This window comes from Hoplias malabaricus, chromosome Y (assembly GCF_029633855.1).
Source record: "Hoplias malabaricus isolate fHopMal1 chromosome Y, fHopMal1.hap1, whole genome shotgun sequence".
NCBI classification, from domain to species: Eukaryota; Metazoa; Chordata; class Actinopteri; order Characiformes; family Erythrinidae; genus Hoplias; species Hoplias malabaricus.
Window position 1 is genome coordinate 13,511,958 of NC_089820.1, and position 18,180 is coordinate 13,530,137.

General features: G+C 36.9%; 1 protein-coding gene across 2 annotated transcripts; it reads right to left on the minus strand.

Annotated features, from left to right (window-relative positions):
* Positions 1-4,137: 4,137 nt before the first annotated feature.
* Positions 4,138-16,595, minus strand: LOC136678860 (protein phosphatase 1F-like). 2 transcript variants are annotated; one of them, XM_066657027.1, is made up of 8 exons: positions 16,475-16,595; positions 15,565-15,753; positions 12,882-13,012; positions 11,963-12,165; positions 11,268-11,456; positions 7,723-7,866; positions 7,298-7,391; positions 4,138-6,479 (listed from the first exon to the last, which is right to left on the minus strand). In XM_066657027.1, the coding sequence occupies exons 2-8, from the start codon at positions 15,738-15,740 to the stop codon at positions 6,145-6,147; spliced, it is 1,272 nt and encodes a 423-aa protein (XP_066513124.1). In that variant the 5' UTR covers positions 15,741-15,753; positions 16,475-16,595; the 3' UTR covers positions 4,138-6,144. The 2 variants fall into 2 exon arrangements, with proteins under 2 accessions (XP_066513124.1, XP_066513123.1); XM_066657026.1 differs by having other exon boundaries at positions 15,565-15,758; positions 16,475-16,570.
* Positions 16,596-18,180: the final 1,585 nt, after the last annotated feature.

Consider the following 18,180-nt stretch of genomic DNA (forward strand, 5'->3'; position numbering starts at 1 on the left):
GCTCTGGATATGAGCATCTGCGAAATGCCATAAACGTCATTCACTCAGAGAAACAAATTAATTTCAGTAATACACAGCAGAACCAGAAATGTTACTGTAAATATTGCAGATATGACTAATGTTTCATGCTGGAAAAACTCCTAGACATTTTTAAATATGTCTGGTGGATGCTGATGGTGTCCAATAGTTTAAAAAGGTACTATAGATTTTTTCTCTTTCTTTGAAGGGTTTAATCACAGCAAAAAGGATCCTAATGGTAAACAGAGAACCAATTCTAGACATATTTGGTGTTATTCCTCAAGTCCTACAGGGAATGTGTGGTTTCTGGTGTCAGTCATTAAGCCAGCCCTTACTGGGTGGTAAAACCAACAGATTTTTTAAAAATGAGATTAAAGTTGATTTTAATAATGGTTATGGACATTAGACTCACTCAAATGTCTATGGTCTGAATGTACAGGAAATGAGAACGTGTTATTTGCATGAATCACCTTTTTTCAAAATTTCGATTCAGAAAAACGGAGAGTCGAGGAATCGGTTCAATTATATGAATCCAACTGGTTCTACACTACGCCTGCAGGAAAAATGGGGGAAACCATTTGACCACGCAGGGGCGTCATATTCATTTTCAAATCCATAATAATTTACAAATTGTTATTTATTACTAACAGCTGTATTGATTTCCGTTCGTTAGAAATGATCAGAACGGCCCCGCAAAAAGCGCCTTCTTAATGATTGAAATATTAAACGGTAATGATACAAACGGATACTTTTTCCATTTTGATTAAATTCCCTATATGTATCACTAGCATTAAAGGGGAAATATGCATAACTGTCTATGAAATGTGAACAAGTTTATTGAGTGATTTTTCTTGTGAAATTGTACATTTTTCATTACAGCTGAGTCACACCTGCAGTGCAAATATAGCAATTTTATTCACGAGTATTTATATGTGATACTTATAGTGACAACGGCATTTGTACAATTTTTTATGCTGGGCTTTAACTTTAACTTTCTTTTATTCATAAACATGATTTGATTGATTATTAATACAGGCCCAGTTTTTTGATGATGCAACTAAGCAGATTGGCATTGTAGGGTATGACAAAATGTCCCCCTCCTGTCACTTATTTCAAACCCTAAGATCTTCCTTCTGTGTTTGTCAAATCAACATGTTTAGAAGTTATTTCCTAGAAAAAAAAGTGCCTTAAATGTGGCTAAGATACAACTCTGCATCTTCACCATCATTCAGTATATGAAGGTCTATGAATATTAGCTCACACCACTACCTCCACTTTCGCCAACAGCGACACCTCACAAATTGATGGGGTTTGTTGCTTAGGCTAATTATGTAAGAGGCTGCCTAAATGTGGCTGAAAGCAGAATTGAAGACGTGTGCAGCCATAATGTTGGCGCTTGTTTTGCACTTATATCGCATAGTGCACACCACATGGACCTGATAATAAGGTAAAAAAAATTATTTTCCCAGGAGGAGCAATCATTCACACACAGTAGGGGCAGTGAACACACACTCAACTGGAGCAGGGGGCTTCACACCACCACTGCACCACAGAGAACAGTTAAGGGGGTTAAGTGCCATGCTTTTTTCTTGCCAGTCCTGGGATTTGAACCAGTGATGGCATATGAACTCATCATTACAATGGATGATTCCACCATTCTGACTTTCCCATAGCAAACAACCTTGTATTTGTATCTTCAATGATTTCTTCACAGAATGTACTGTATTTACCATCATAACAAAACCTTCCCAAAAAATCTCCCAAAACTGTTTGGCATGACAAGAAGTTAGAAGGCATTAAAGTTGGAATGTTGTTCTTACACGAAGTGGGAATATAAGGGCTAATGGATTGGCCATGTTCTCCTTGCCCTAATCACTTTAACCACTGATCTGACCAAAGCAGCCTTTATTCATTTACAAGCCGTTACATAAGTATAGGTCTGCACTGAAGTCTGGATTAAATGTCCGAAAAGATTATTCCAGTAAACAATCCCCCCCGCCCACAAAAAAAAAAGAAAAAATTCTTAGAGTGGCCATTGTTCATTCACTATCACATCTGATTAGACTTCAAACTCTTACCTCAGTACACAAAGCTGCTATGAAATGAAATGTACTTGTCCTACTCTCCAAGAAATTGCAATAAAATGAAAAGGGCCTATTATGAGTGTGTACAAATACTCACAATGGAACAGGGAGTCACTCTTGCCAGATTAAACTTTACAAACAGTTAAGCAGACTCAAAACCAAAATAAATGGAGATAAAAAATGAAACAGTGCATTTTATGAATCAGCAATATTTGTTTTTTTAAGTTCCACACTAAGCACAAACAAAAGTAAAGAACGAAGAAGACCTCTTGTTTTAGATGTGTTCCACAGATAGGTTGTTTACAGTTCATATGTATTCAGGTCCTCCAATAATACAAACAAGTTACAGAAGTGATCCTGAATACAGTCAGTAATGCGCACATAGATATATCTCTACATTTTTAAAAACTGTTTTTTTAACAGTAATTTTCACGTTAAAAAGAAGATCCATTATGGGCCAGTTCAGTGATCACTGGATTTCCATACCCAGGTCAATTTTAATCCTATATTGAAGCCAAATAGAGGGTAAACCCTGTTTGACATTACAATGTCCTAGTCCTAGATTTGAAAGTCTAAACTTTGACACTCATTAACTCAGAAGTATATTAGAAAGAATATGACAACTAAAATACCTCTATTAATACTACAAAGAAAAAAGCCCAACTGATTGGCTTTAGACGGCATACAGACAGACCCCAGTGTCACAGTCTGCGGGTCTGCAATTAAGGGGAGCAAATAAAATCCACTGACCAATGATTAGGCCATTCATGATGTCACCATGTAACCGGTAAACCACACTGCCTGGTAGGAAAAGTGAGATCAGACAGTAGACTTGGCACCCGCAATATGTGACATAAGATAGAATTCAGTAAACAGACAATTTCTCTAACCATTTACATGTGAAACAAGAAGAAAGCATTTTGTTTGTTTGTTTTTGGTCAGCTGGTCTAATATTAGCTTGGTTTCATAAGCAGTAACAATATAGAGGTGATAGCAAATTAGTGCTTAAACATGGAAATCACACGTTATATTTAGACCTATAAAAGCTTATCTAAATACAATACATTCAAAGCAGTTTGCTTCCTAGTAACAGTTGCTACGTAAAGAATTTGGGGCAGGGCATGAGATTTCAAGGAGTAGCAAAAAGCTACTGTGTGAGAAAACATGACTCAGAGTTACTGTACATGTATAAACAGTCAGATACAAAATGTGTTGCTATGACAGATCTGCACTCATGAGGCAATATTAAACACTTCTGCAAAAACAATCAAGATTAATTGTCCACGTCCTCTTTTCTTTCACCAAACTACTAAATCAACACTTCGTTGCTGTCTCCCCTTCTTCCTCTTTCTCCGATCAATTACACATTAAGTTAGCTCTATTCTTAGCCTGCTAGCAGTAAAGCCACAGTCCAGTCATATTAGCTACATGTCACAAGGCTTTCAAATATTCATGACATTAGAGCAGGCTGTAATATTAGACAGCTCACCTCATGCAGGACCCGTGGCCCAGCAGCAAGCCTGGCTGAGAGTTAATACAACACCCTCATATTACACGTACACTTATACACACTCTCTTGCTTCTTTCCTCCCACACACTGCTGTTCTTTAGAAATGTATATATGGACAGTTTCCCTGATAACAAGCCCAGATTTGCTCTGAATTAGAAAATCTTAATTTACACTGTAAGGTAAATCACGTTTCAAGTTAATATTTAGCACAAGGACTGAAGAAAATGCACCGTTTGCTTGCACATCCACACTAGTTGTCATAGTAACAATGCATGCAGGAGCACAATAGAAGCAAATATACAATTTTCTTGTCACACATTCTGACATCATAAAGTGTTACTAGAGCCAGGATTCAAAATTCAGTGCTTTTTAAAAAACAGGACAGAATGTTATGAGCATTAGTTCACCTTGATTTATCTGCAGTCTGGTAGTTACTCTACAGAAATTCTTTCTTATCTCTGGTATAGGGCACACCCACCTCTATTTGAAATCAAGGTACAAACAAAGGTCACACATTTTGTTTGTTTTATTTTTGGTCATGCAATTAAAACCCACTCAAAGTCAGTGTTACTTAAACCGATTGTTTGAACAGCAGCAACTCAGGCAAAAAAAAAACAATTGCTCAAGTACTGGCAATCAAATCAATATATCAATATACAAACAAATTATTTGTTTGTTAATATTCTGTAAGTGAATACCCCTATTTACGGTACATCTTGTGGTGTGCATTAAAAGCAGATGTGTTTTGTCCAAACAAAACCCTAAAAACAATTCTCCATTAGTCATTCTTGTTAAATAATTATGGTTTTCTGCACTTTAAAAAATTTGCCTGCACTGCACAACAACCACTATTAACACTGTTTTAAAAAAAAGGCACAAATATCTAAGATAAAGAATGAGTAAGGTAATTAATATATTAATATTAATTCTTACAAATGGATAACATTAATATGTAGACGTCAGAGACCAGAGAATACTGTGCATATCAAAACAAGGCATATAATTTGTTGTTCACCATTTCAAGAAAAGTTACATAATGAAGACGACTAATCTTGGTCAAGTAAGAAACATACACACCCACGTTTTGGCAATGAAACATTTCCAACTGCCACAAATACACATTGTGTTGTTAAGAAAGAAGCTGCTAAAACATTGGCAAACACTGCCTTTAAAGCTGTGGCTTAATGTATATTTCATTGTGAAAGCCATTGTTTTGAACAGATTAACAGTCATTATGTTGTAAATTTTTGCCCTTAAGTACACACTACTTTGTAACAGTGACAAATAACAGGAAACCCTGACGGGCAAATGCAGAGATGCTTTGAAGGAAAGTTCACCTTAAATGTTGCTAATAATGAATTAAATTAACTTGATGCAAATTCACATTGCACACATGACCCATTTATGTTCTGACCATGCATTTTCATAGGTTTACAGAACACAGCCAAAAATCCCATTCAGCCTACTGAATTTACATGAACATGCTACACTATTGACCTGTAATATATTGTAGGTGCTATACAAGGAAGGTAATAATAAACTTGCTACCATGTTAACGTAATTATTTTCCAAAAAAATAAAAAATAAAACACCAAAAAACAAACAAAGGCTTTTTTTTAAAAAAAAGAACAAGGCCAAACTTGCTTGTAAGTGTTTTGAATTGTGTTGTGAACAGTGATTAAAAATATTGCTTTCATTCATTTAACATTTTTTAGGCTCACATTATTTAATTTCAAAGTATCTGAGTTGAAAGAAATGGTGTGCTAAAATTTTAAGCAATTCATTTAGGCAGGAATATTAAATAAATGTGACCTTTTTCCTCAGCCTCTCTCTCACACGTGCACAAAGACAGACAATAAATAGATTTTGAAATGAATACCCTCAGTGTTATATGAATGGGATTTTTTCCAGTGTTTTGTAAAACATACACATCCTACTTTCCCTACAAAAGTATACAACTGTGGGTAGAGCATGGAAAAGTCAAACTGGCTGGTCTCACGTTACAGTGTTAGCAACATCAGCATAAAGAATTCATTTAATAGAGTAAACAGTGATCTCCTTAAGCCCTATGAGAACATGAAATGTTTTGAATCTTTTCTGAAAGTTTTAGCACCTGTTAATCAGGAAGTAAAATAAAATCAAGGCAAGAAGGTTTAACATATCTTTGGGAAAGCCTTATGTTAAAACAGCATTCTGTAGGATTTTACATATGATGAATCTCCAGTTCATATTTAAAGAATGCTGGTTTAAAGGCAATATAATCAAAAACATGGATGCTTAGCTCCAAGAACTTAAACAAAAGCTAGAGTAAAAAAACAGGCTTCACCATGACATTATATAAAAAAATCATATTTTTGTCATATCATTGTTTGTTTGTATGACCTCAATGACAAGATAGACTGAGAATAAAATATGCTAGTCCCTTAAGACACATTAATTCCAGGTATTTTTAAGTGTCATGGCCATAAAAAAAAAGCTGAGCGGGCCCTCCAATGATCTGCTCCTAATCTCCAGTCTTTCTCATTCTTTCTCTCAATTTTTTGGTGCTTGGTCCCTCACCCCTGCCTCTGTTCCTGATCCTGTTTCTTTAAGTAACAGTTTCCGTGGTTCCTGCAAAAACACCAGCAAGACAGTGATGTTGTCACTAGAGCCAGCAGCTTTGGCCTGATTCACCAGGCTCTGTGCAGCTTCCTTTCCTGAGCCACCGGTGTCTCTCAGAGCCTCTAGCACCAGTCCAGGAACATCCGCTGGACACACAACATCAAAAAAGCCATCACAAGCCAGGAGGATGTAATCCTCATCTCCATTCAGCTGAACTGAGGAGCAGTCTGCAGCATTAGAGACATATGGTTTCTGATCAAAATCACCTAAGAGAGACAAGGAGAGGGGATTAATGATGGAATAGGAATTCGCAATACAAAGGACTAACAATATCAATAACCAGACCGTAAAATTCAGAATTATATATCTCTGGTTAAAGGCAAAAATATATTTATTTATTATAATTTTTTTTTTATTAAATTTTAATTGACCAATCTTTATTGTACAACTTTTTTAGGGTATACTAATTATTAGGAGTGTAACAATACACAAAGAATATTGTAAAGAAAATATGACAATGGTTTCTTAATATATATAAATCTCACAATAAAATTTATCAAACTAAGAAAACATTAAATTCATCCAGGACCTTGTAACTGCAAAAAAAAAGAAAACCCACACACACCTGATTTGCAGTTCCAAGGTCCAGAATTAATTTAATTTGATATCATATTGGCCAAATGTTTTAGTATCTGCTTATAATGATACTTTAGATGTACATTAAGCTGAGTGTTAAGAAATATCTTAAAGGAAAAATGTTATAAGGGAATTGCATTTCCAAGATTCAACAAATTCAACCTCCAATTTTTGTTGTGTGTTGTATGAGACTGAATAATCATGCTAACATAACCCATGTAATAACTTAAAAAAAATAATAAAATAAAAAAATATATAAAAATTGTTAAAAGATGGTTCAAAGTTAATACAGTATCAAAAAATAGTCAACTTTTGAACAAATACAGCAGAAGAAGTTGAGTCATTCAGTTTCCAAATTCAATACCAGACCCCAAGAGAAATGCCTGAGAACTACTGGCAATGGTAAACTATAAAGTAATTCTCCTCTTCCAAAAATAAAATTACTCACCTATTGCCCTGGAAACAGCATATGTTCCATTAACCCTCCAACAACCCATAAAAGCAATGCAGCCTCCTAGCTCCTCTATTCTCTGCTTCTCATCCTGCTCATAAAGAGAGAGAGAGAGAGAGAGAGAGAGAGAGAGAGAGAGACCACCAGGGACACTTTAATCACCATTTAGAGGTCAATCAAAAGTGTGTAATGCTGTATCTACTAGATCTCAAGATTCATGTCCAGCTTAAGTAAGACAGGAAGATGAACCGTATGTTTAATCAAAGCTTATTGTCTTTTATTTAGCATGAGCTATGAAATATATCAGAATTTCGAAATCAAAAAGACTAATTGTGAAAGTAAAATTCAGAAACATCAACATGAAATGTGTTTTTACCTAGATGCTCGTTTTATGATTATTATAATGAAAAAGGCGGTCGTACCTCTCTCTCTGGTTTGTGGGGGTCCATAAGCACGACAGGCTCTCCTCTCCTCACGAGCATTGCTTGAGAGTCCCCCAGCCAGGCCACAGTTAGCCAATTAGCAGCCAGCAATACTGCCACACCTGTACTGCCACTGCGCATACGCTGCGGAAACATACAGAAGTCAAGAAACAAACTACATACATACAAAAATGTTCCCCATTAAGACAATATATTGTCAAAGGTATTGAGACACACCTCCTTAGGACTGAATTCAAGTGTTCCATTCAGTCCTATTGCCATAGGTGTGTAAATTTGAGCAGTTAGTCATGCAGTCTGCCTCTACAAACTGAGCTCACTGAATTCAAGCATGGTACTGTAATAAATTAACATAAGTGACAAAATTGGTCATTTGCATTTTTTTACAATTGAGAAAAGGAGTAAACTTTATTAAATACAAATAAAAGAGCAGCTATACATTGCACAGCTCATTCAATACAACCAGCAACAAACTGTGTATTCAGGGTGCAGTAAAAGAAATTGATACTGGGCATATATTACCTGCTCTGTCATGGAGAATGAGAAAAGTGTGAATTTTCCTTTTGTGTCAAGCAGCAAAAAAACTGTAGCTATTAAAGCTATTTAATTAAAGAGCAAGTATGGTCTTAGCCATATAGCACCGCAGATTCAGAACTACATGTTTACAATTAGACACGTTCTCTCTCTCTTTCTCACTCACACTCACACACACACACACACACACACACACACACACAGTGTGCGTGCCTCTCTCTCTCTCTCCACTCGTTTCCCGCACTACCCCGTACCTCTTGACTGCTTGGCCTGTAAGTCAGTCTTTCTTTTCTGTTTCTCAATAAGAAAAAAGAAAAAAAATGAAAGACATACATAGGACCAGCTTTGTCCACACTACTTGTGACATTGCACACCCTCTGATGTGAATATCACACATGCACACATTGCGGTGACAATGTATAAACGATATATCATGCAGCCCTAAGTTTGGGTTAAAAGGGAGAGGAAGGAAGCAGAAAACACAAAATCCTCAGTAGAACCTTCACTTGACTTTTTCCTCGATTCCATTCGACTCCACTCACAGCTTTATCCTTTAAATATGTGTGTTTTGAGCCCCAGTTTACGGTAAAACTATCTGCTGTGGTGTGCTAAACCACAAGTGCCTGATAGCTGACCGGCTATGCTTCTAAACAGAGTAGAACATGCATTATTTCACTTATTTTCTAACTTTTCTGTTCCTCCAGCACAAGTCACTAAAATGTGCTCTCTCAGAAATGTATTTATATCACCAGCACATGTGTCAGGGTGCACTGACAGGCCCCCATGGTAATACCACGTTAATATTTTCAGATGGTACTCACATGTACTCATATTTGCTGTAATAACCATACTAGTCTTCATAGTGACAATGTAATAAAGCAATAAAATCCTGTCAGTTCAGTTTGCCGGTGCTATTATGATCAGTCATAACTCTGGGCACTTTGCTTTTTATCATCACCATCATCTGCTTTCAGAGGAATAAAAACAGGGGATGATGAGAATAAATCAAAGACATCAACACATATCCTTCTACCCAGTGACTAAAAGTGAACCCACTGACGCAACTTTCTCTGTGTGCAAGAGCCTCTCATCAACAATCTCACTGAACTCCTACAATGCCCACATTAATACAACTACAACCATGCTGACTAATTTCACTACTGAACAAAAATGTCAGCTGCAGTGCAGAAAGCTACACACCATGCATCTATATGTGCGTATGTGTTATTACATGTTATTGTCTAAGACATTTTCTGAGAAAAAGAAACACACCTCAAATAAATTTTCCACTTAGGGAAAAAACTGTGATAATAATAGGAAACAGGCTGCATTGCAGTACTTGGTAGAGCCTGTATGAAACTTGTACAAATTACGAACAGTGAGTATGCTTAATCACACTTATTTTATCACATATACTGTTGTGAGTCTAATACTAGTCTGAACCTAATGATTGAATTAATAAAACTAGAGTAGTAAAAGGTAGACTGTAAACTAACAAGTAATTTGAGGAAAAAACAAACTGTTGCATGTTTGTATTCACTGTTTGAATTACCAATGAAACTCATCCGTAACTCTGTAATTTTGTGAGTTGTTTCGCTTTATAACCCTTTTGGTCGGTTAACTTTCATGCAGTTAGCACTCTCTGAAATTCGGTCAGTTCCACCTTAGGTAATCAAAAAGAAACAGAAAAAATAAGTCAAAATTAAACCCCTATGGAGCAGGAATAGAGCATTATCCTCAACTTGGTTTGTGCTTTTCAGTGATTGGAGTTCTCTCCTTTGTCTTTAAAAATAAAAAATCAGATGACCTTTCTGTGCCATACGCAGTCCTAGCATACTGGAGCATTACCTGTTTACAGACACTGGGGCTTTGTAATCACATTACACCAGTTTTGAGCAAGCAAGTAGACTGGAGAGTTGGAAAATGGTGAGGATACATTTTTATTAAAAGTCTTTTCTGATTAAAATCATGAACATCGCCTTTAAGTGTGTAAATTCTATTTATATTATATTTGCTCTACAGAGGCCTGATTATATCTGGGAATCTTATGGTTCATGTGTTTGCTTTTAGGATGTTGGGTAGACAGTTAATCACAGATGAATGATAGCAGGCAGAAGTGACTAAAATCTGATTTTATTCTCCCCAGGGCTGGGTGGACATGTCAAATCTGACTTTTACAAATTAGATTTAAGATATTTTGGCAATGTTCACATTACATGCCACATTAAAAAATTCTGATTTTATTTTCAGATTTTATAAAAAACCTCAGATATATCAAGTGGTTGTCAGGTGCAAAAGACTGCACTCTCAAAACTTCATCTTCAACAATTCATTTTAGTAGAAATAACACTTGGCAAAGCTCTGAAAGAACAGACTCACAAAGCTGACAACCTTTTGCCCTTAGGCTTGCTGTATTTATTCTTAAGCTGATTTTCACCAACTGTCTTAACTTTAAGCAGAGTTAAGGGGGTCACACTCTCCAATGTGTATAATAACAGACCTCTTCTGTTGGACAAACATGGCCAGCTATATGACAGTGCCCCAGAAACTCAGAAAATGACAGAAAACCCCATAATTAATCATAGCCTATATCTATCACTTGTGAAAAAGAAACCTTTTTATTTAATGTTGTTAAATTAGTGAGTGGACACTTTGTTAGCTATGCCAAGTGTTTTTCTTTTTACTAAAATATATTGTTGAAAACCTGAAAAGTTTAGGGAGTGTGGAATTCTTTTGCTTCACTTTTAATTATAAACCTGTACATCCCTTTATTTGTAGAAAACATCATTCTAATATACTGAATCAGATTTCAGATAATGGAAACACCACATCTCTAAATAGACCTTGATTTATAAATAACCTTGTGGGAATTGTTCAGAATATTTAGATATGGGCAAAGAAACTCATTATACAATATACATATATAAAATTATCATTTTAAAAACTCAGGTTGGATCATTTAAGGCAAACAAACATTTCTCTCCCAGTCATACCTCTCTCTTGGCTTTGATCTTGAACATTTCGTCTGTTTGTACGAATGTGTTTTTGAAGGCTGTTTGGGTGTCACTCTTTAGCGCCTCCTGCTGGCTGAGGACGACATGCAGGTGGGTAGCAGCATACGTGGCAGCGTCTACTCCTCCATGTCCATCAAAGACAGCATAGTACTCACGCTCAACATTGTCCTAAGAAGAAAATAAATGTACAATATACCATCTAATTTGATCATTTTTAAATATACATTGTAAAAACAAACGTGAAGAGAAAAGCTAGTACAAAATAATGGAACACAGACAAAAACAATGCACAACACAATTTTGGGATTGTGGCCTGAGGGTCTTAAAAACACAAACTAAAAATATAAACATGACAGTCTACAAAATAATCTAAAATGTAAAAAAAAAAATAATCATATTAAGTAAAATAATAATAACAACTATCTTTATTCATTAATAAATGTATATTCAAAGTTATTTTTAATTATATGCCAGGTAAAATGTAGCTATTCTTAAAATGTTTCTACTTATATAAATTATATTGTCCTGCTAAAAGAGTACATATACAGTTAGTAGTATAGTCATAAAATATTAAAAATATTGTTAATAATAATAATAAATTAAAAAAAAGAAGTGTCCTTGTGTGAAGGGTTGTGATAGGTTAAGAGTTTTAAGTCCAAGTATAAAGGCATCACCTGCAATCCAAAGAGCTGGTTAAATTCAGTGAGTATCACATGCCGATCTTCCATTTTTCTGCGAGTATTCCGAATGGCGTGAACTGAGCAGAGGTGGGACTGTGGGGAGCGAGGAGCTGGATCAGGCAGCTGTTTATTCCAGGCCATACCCACCTCTCTAAGCTTGTTAATAAACAAACGTTGAACAGGCTCAGACTGTAGCACTGTAGATAAAGTGGGAAAACCAAAAATCTGTTTAAAACACTCATGTTTTACATATAATTATAAGCCCCAAAATGTATAGATACCTGTTCTTCGGTATATTCTAAAATAAAAGATATTAAATGGAAATCTGTTTCCCCATTGTTTCAGTAACAGCCTGTACAGCCTGCCGGACACTGCAGCCAGGTTTTGAAATTGCATTCTAATATAAAAATATTAGTGAGGTCAGATGGTACATGATCAACTAAAAAAAACACAATTCCAAAAAACTCCAGAATTACACTGCTCCGCAGCCTAATGCTAGCTGTTTTATATACCACTTGTTGTTACTTGGCTTTATGTATGATGAGACAACTTTTAAATGCTCAAGATTATACAAAACATCAATGTGAATAATCATAATTTTAAACATGTTAAGAATTAATGCACCATGAATTCAAATGTCTCTTTATTCCTGGATATTGTTTACATACACCTAAAGAAACATAGGACCAGAGCAACCCTTGCAGAGTAAGATAATTATATACTTAATGATACATAACCAATGAACAGAAATTTTATATTTGGAGATTGCATTTGTGTCATTTAGCTTTAAATTTTTTTTAAAAAATGCTCATAACACCAAACCCTATGACCTGTGTCAGAGAATATAATACATATCCAAATGCTAATCAAGAATATACAATGGAAAAAATGATAAACTCTATGTGCAACTCACAAACTACTTCTGGTTCTTCATCTGACTGCTGTTCGGGGTCTTTAGGGCAGTGGAAAGATGAAAGGTCAGCTTTCAGGAGTTCACTGACCGCAGCATGGCACATTGACGCACTCAGCCAGGAGGGGGCATGCCTACACAGTTAACAAAGGAAACAAAGTAGATTTTTTTTTTACATAAAACAAACAAACAAACAAACAGAAAAACCTAAGGGAACATATGCATGATTTATGTATGTATATATCATAGGTCTGGGATTCAGCTGAGGTCTCACAACAGGCCGCTGTATCAATTTTGATGTTTTTAATGATTTCTATCAACATTTTCAATTTAGATCATGTCTCCAAATGCAACATCTAATGTGAGTTTCGTGTGGTCAGTTTTATCTAATATGCTTGATCCCTTACACTTTTGTTATATGTATCTAAATAAATCAGCACTGCATTCACTTTGAACTGAACAATAATCCTCTTCCACTAAAGCCACTACAGATGCTCCTCAGCACCATCTTGTGGTATAAAAATTAATCTATTTTCATGTCCTATTAGTTTAAAATGAGTTTAATTAACAAAAACTATATCAATACATTTTGTGTCCATCAGATTTTTTTTCTTTAAAAAAATTAGTAAAACAGCTCAAAATTAGTAAATAGTGAATTGTAAGACACTCATCCTTTTATATTTCCACCACAAAACCATGAAAACACATACGAGATGACAGAGGAACACACTAATATAAAAGAAAGGGATCCTCTACAGTGCATTACATCGTCATGACATCAGGGAATAAGGTCAGACAGCTTTCAAACTTTGACAATCTGCAACATTTTCCTCTTTTATTCCAGCAGGTATAAAAGTTCATGAACAGTATCATGAACAGCATGATCCATGTGGAACCATAACTAAGGGGGTACTACTGTGTAGTGCTTTCAGTACAACACAGGACTGTGTGAGAGGAAATGAACTCTGATCAAAAGGAAGTGGGTAGAACAATGGTTATTCCGTCAGTCTATAAGACAGGAAGTTTGCCCTGAGGAAAGAGAGCGCGAGAGACAGCGACAGAGAGAGAGAGACAGAGACAGAGACAGAGAGAGAGAGAGAGAGAGAGAGAGAGACAGACACACGAACAGGCAGGTAGAAGCTCCAGCAGCATTGGGAATCGTTACACATCCCCAGGAGCAGCCATGATGTGGCCTTTCCTTTCACCCTCAAAATTCTAAAATTGAGCTTTCCATGTACAATGGCAAACAGGCAACATGAAAACTACCATGAAATTAATGTTTAATTAAAAAAATAAATGTGCGTTTTTAATAAATATTTTGGACCATGTTATTGGTCAATGTATACATTTCAAACGATTAAAATTACATGGTTAAAAGTACAAAAGTTGGGTCGTGTAACAGATCTGTGGATGCCGGATACCAACCATTTTTAAATTGTTGATGATAGCAATTATCAAATAAAATTAGTGAATAAAGTAGCTATTAACCCACAGAGTGGTAAAATAACAATTAGCAAAACTGTTTGTGTATCATAAACCTATCCATGTTTTATACTTTCTTGTTTACCTGGCAATCTGAAATATTTAGTTTTGCTTAAGAACAGAGAGGGCCAAGTCTGAACTAGTGTTAATATTGACACTAAACCACAACTCCTCCCCATCGTGTGTGTGTGTGTGTGTGTGTGTGTGTGTGTGTGTGTGTGAGTGAGTGAGTAAGTGAGTGAGTGAGTGACAGAGTGACAGAGTGAGTGAGTGAGTGAGAGAGAGAGAGAGAGAATGTGATGAATGCATGTATGCTCTTGCTGAGGTGTGAGAGAGTGAGACAGGAAGGAGGGACAGGCGTGCATGTGTGCGTGGGTGCAAGCACGCACACAAACACACTTGTCCCTCTCCACCCCCTCCCCCTCTTTTTTTAAGTAGCCAATTCACCTATCAACGTGCATTTTTGGACCGTGGGTGGAAACTAGAGCACCCGGAGGAAACCCACGCAGACATGAAGAGAACACACCAAACTCCTCACAGTCAGTCACCTGAAGTGGGACCTGATCCTGGAGCTGTTTGACTGTGACACATCTGCTGCGCCACCATGCTGCCTTTAATGGTACATATGAAACTATTTTGGCTGAAGATTTTTTGTTTAAAACAGCTGACAGGTTTGGATGCTGAATTGAACTAGAGTCACATCAGATTATTGAGGTGAAATGTTTGCATTATTTTTAGAGTGTAACTTGATTTTTGTCTTATTGTTTGTATAATGTAAAAAACTCAAACTAACTGGCCCTCTATTTAATATGCTAAAACATTCCAAACCAGCAAAGAAAACTTACTCATTTATTAAAAACCTTTCGGAAGCTGAAGTATACTAACAGACTGTGGACAGTGTAATAACAGTATAATTAAACATCTTCTTTATGTCTTAGTAGAATGGAGGTATGTATGTTATTAGGTACCCATTCCAATTTTCTACAGTTAGAAATAAACTTGTATCCAATCAGGAGAATTGCAAAACCTTCCATAATGTCAACATATTTTATTAATTTTGATATTTCACCAGGTCATTATTAAATTTACACATATTTTAAAGGACGGCTTATGTTTACAAAGGGTGTCAAAAATTTAACAAATAGAGACTAATTTTTATTTTTTCTCAGAGTGATTATATGCTTAATACACAGAGGTCACTCACCGTGCACAAAGCAATCGCTGGCCAAGCTCCAGACTCTCTCCTGTCAGCTCCTGTAGAGTAACTTTGCGGCTAGGTGGGGGGAGGGGAAGAGCATCTTCTGGACCAAATGGCTTCACAAACTCCTCCACAAAACTCTTCAGAAATTTCACCGCCTCATCCTTCTCCCTCGTCCCCATTTTGGACCTCTGACTGCTCTGTCAAAAAAATGTTAATAAAATAAAATAAATAAACAAACAAACCATTAAATTAATAACATTTTAAGAAGTACACATTAGCATATTCCTAATGTTTGACGTTCAATCAGAATAAATGGTCTGACTGTCACCCACACACTTCTAAAAACTGATTTCTGTCTCTTTAAGCATCAGTGAAGTGAAGAAATGGAAACCACAGGACATTTATCAAAGTGAGATTTTTAGGATTTTATTTAAAGCAACACTAGCTAAGGGTTAATATTTTTGGCCCTGTCCTCCCCCTACAGTTACAAAGTGTAACTGTCTTTTACAGCAGGGATCTGAAATCAGTGGGGAAGTGTGGGGAGGGGTGGTTACCTGTCCTCCTCCAAAAGATACATTGTGCATTTCCTGCAATGCTGAGCCTGCAGTAGCAACAACAGAGGCTATATGTTCTGCCTATTACACCCTGAAATCCCGGTTAAACATTAACTTTGAAATCTCAGCAATTATGGACCTTCACTCGAGCTTAATGTATACTGTTTTAAACCATAATTTAAGCCCTCTGTCTCACGCACACACACACACACGTACATACAGGGTATGAAGGCTGGTCCCTCCTTCGGCAGAGGCCTTTACGAGCCTCAAAACTTTCTTCTACTGCCTCAACAAACCCACACGTATACGATATCAGACAAGTGCCCTGACACACATAAACACACTGTAGTGATACACACCTTCTCAAACCCCGCCGTGCTTGTCCCACGCCCCGCACGCTGCACAACAAAGCGCCTCACGAGGAAGTGTGTCCTGTCTGCCTGCCTGTCTGTGTGCGCGTGTGTATACTGTAGACAAAAGCACGTCCAGTGTTAACAGGATTGACTAATACGCAGAACAGCGCCCCGGGAGACAGTTCATGTGTTTGTGAGCTCTGTTCTTTTTTCCACTCAGGAGCAGAAGCAGGTCTTTACGAATTAAGGGGCTCAGTCCGCAGTGCTGCCCTCCAGCGGCCGCTCCTGGGAACTGTTGCAAAATTTGTTCCCGCAGATATTTTAAAGGACGGTTTATGTTTACAAAGAGTGTAAAAAATTAAACAAATAGAGACTAATTTTTTTTTTATCTCAGAGTGATGATATGCTTAATACACAGAAGTCACCCACCGTGCAAAAAGCAATCGCTGGCCAAGCTCCTGTCAGCTCCTGTAGAGTAACCTCGCGGCTAAGTGGGGGGAGGGGAAGAGCATCTTCTGGACCAAGTGGCTTCACAAACTCCTCCACAAAACTCTTCAGATATTTCAGCGCCTCGTCCCCATTTTGGACCTAAGTCTGACCGCTCCATCACACTGGAGTCTCTGGCAATAAATACACAAATAAACAAAAAATAATTTAAAACAAACAAACACTGTAATTATTTCAAATTTTAAAAGTAAACATTAGCATATTCTTAATGCTTGATGTTCAAGCGGAACAGATGGTCTGAATGCCATTTGATTGCCACACTGAATTGTTGCAAAATGCGTTAAATCTGTAGAAACGACCTTCTCTGTCTGTAGATGCAATGAATATCATCCCCCGTTCTACACTCATTGATCTTTTTATTAGATCCTTGAATAAACTCAGCCCATTCAGCTGTCTTAGATCAATAGTCAGTAAGTCAGCAACTTCACGACTGGCAGTCTTGACCAGGATCACTTGGTGCAAGGTAGTAATCAGCAAAAAAGATCAAGCCGACATTTCACTTGGTTTAAGGGGTAATTTATGAACACCAGGAAGAGAGTGTGTCCTAAGATGATACACTGGGGTACACCTGCCTTCACAGGACTAGTTGTCGATGATCAGTGATCCATTACATCTCATTAAATGTAGTGGTCTTGTAGCAAACTAGAGGACCTCACAGCTCTTGATATTGATGTTCTGAAGGCAAGCATCAGTAAGACAGTACAAATGTGGAATATCGGGTCTGCTGTCATCGAGGGTAGCTGTGCCTGATCCACTCATGTCAAGGTACCACCATGGCAGTGTCACTGGAGCACTGAGAATGATCCACAACCCAAATGACACCTGCTTTCTGGTGTAGAGATAGAAATGCGCAGCAGGCTGTAATCTCAGAACTACAAAGGGCACCTACCTGTAAATGGCTCCAAGCAGAAACAGTCAGACAGTGAAAAGAACCTATCTCACATTCGCTCTGGGAGAAGTGGTTAACCTATTGCACTCCTCAAAATCAGGATTAATATAGTTGTCTTCTATTAGGTCATTAATTTTATCAGCACTATATTATCTCTTTACAATATCATGACGGATCCTGGCAGGTGGGCAATCATGGAGAAGTAGAATACCGGACGCGTGTTACTGCTGTTTCTGAAGAAAAGAAAATCAATAAAAAAAAAATTCTTGTTTTTATGGCATTTTATACAATGTTGCCACTTTTCTGGAAATGGGGT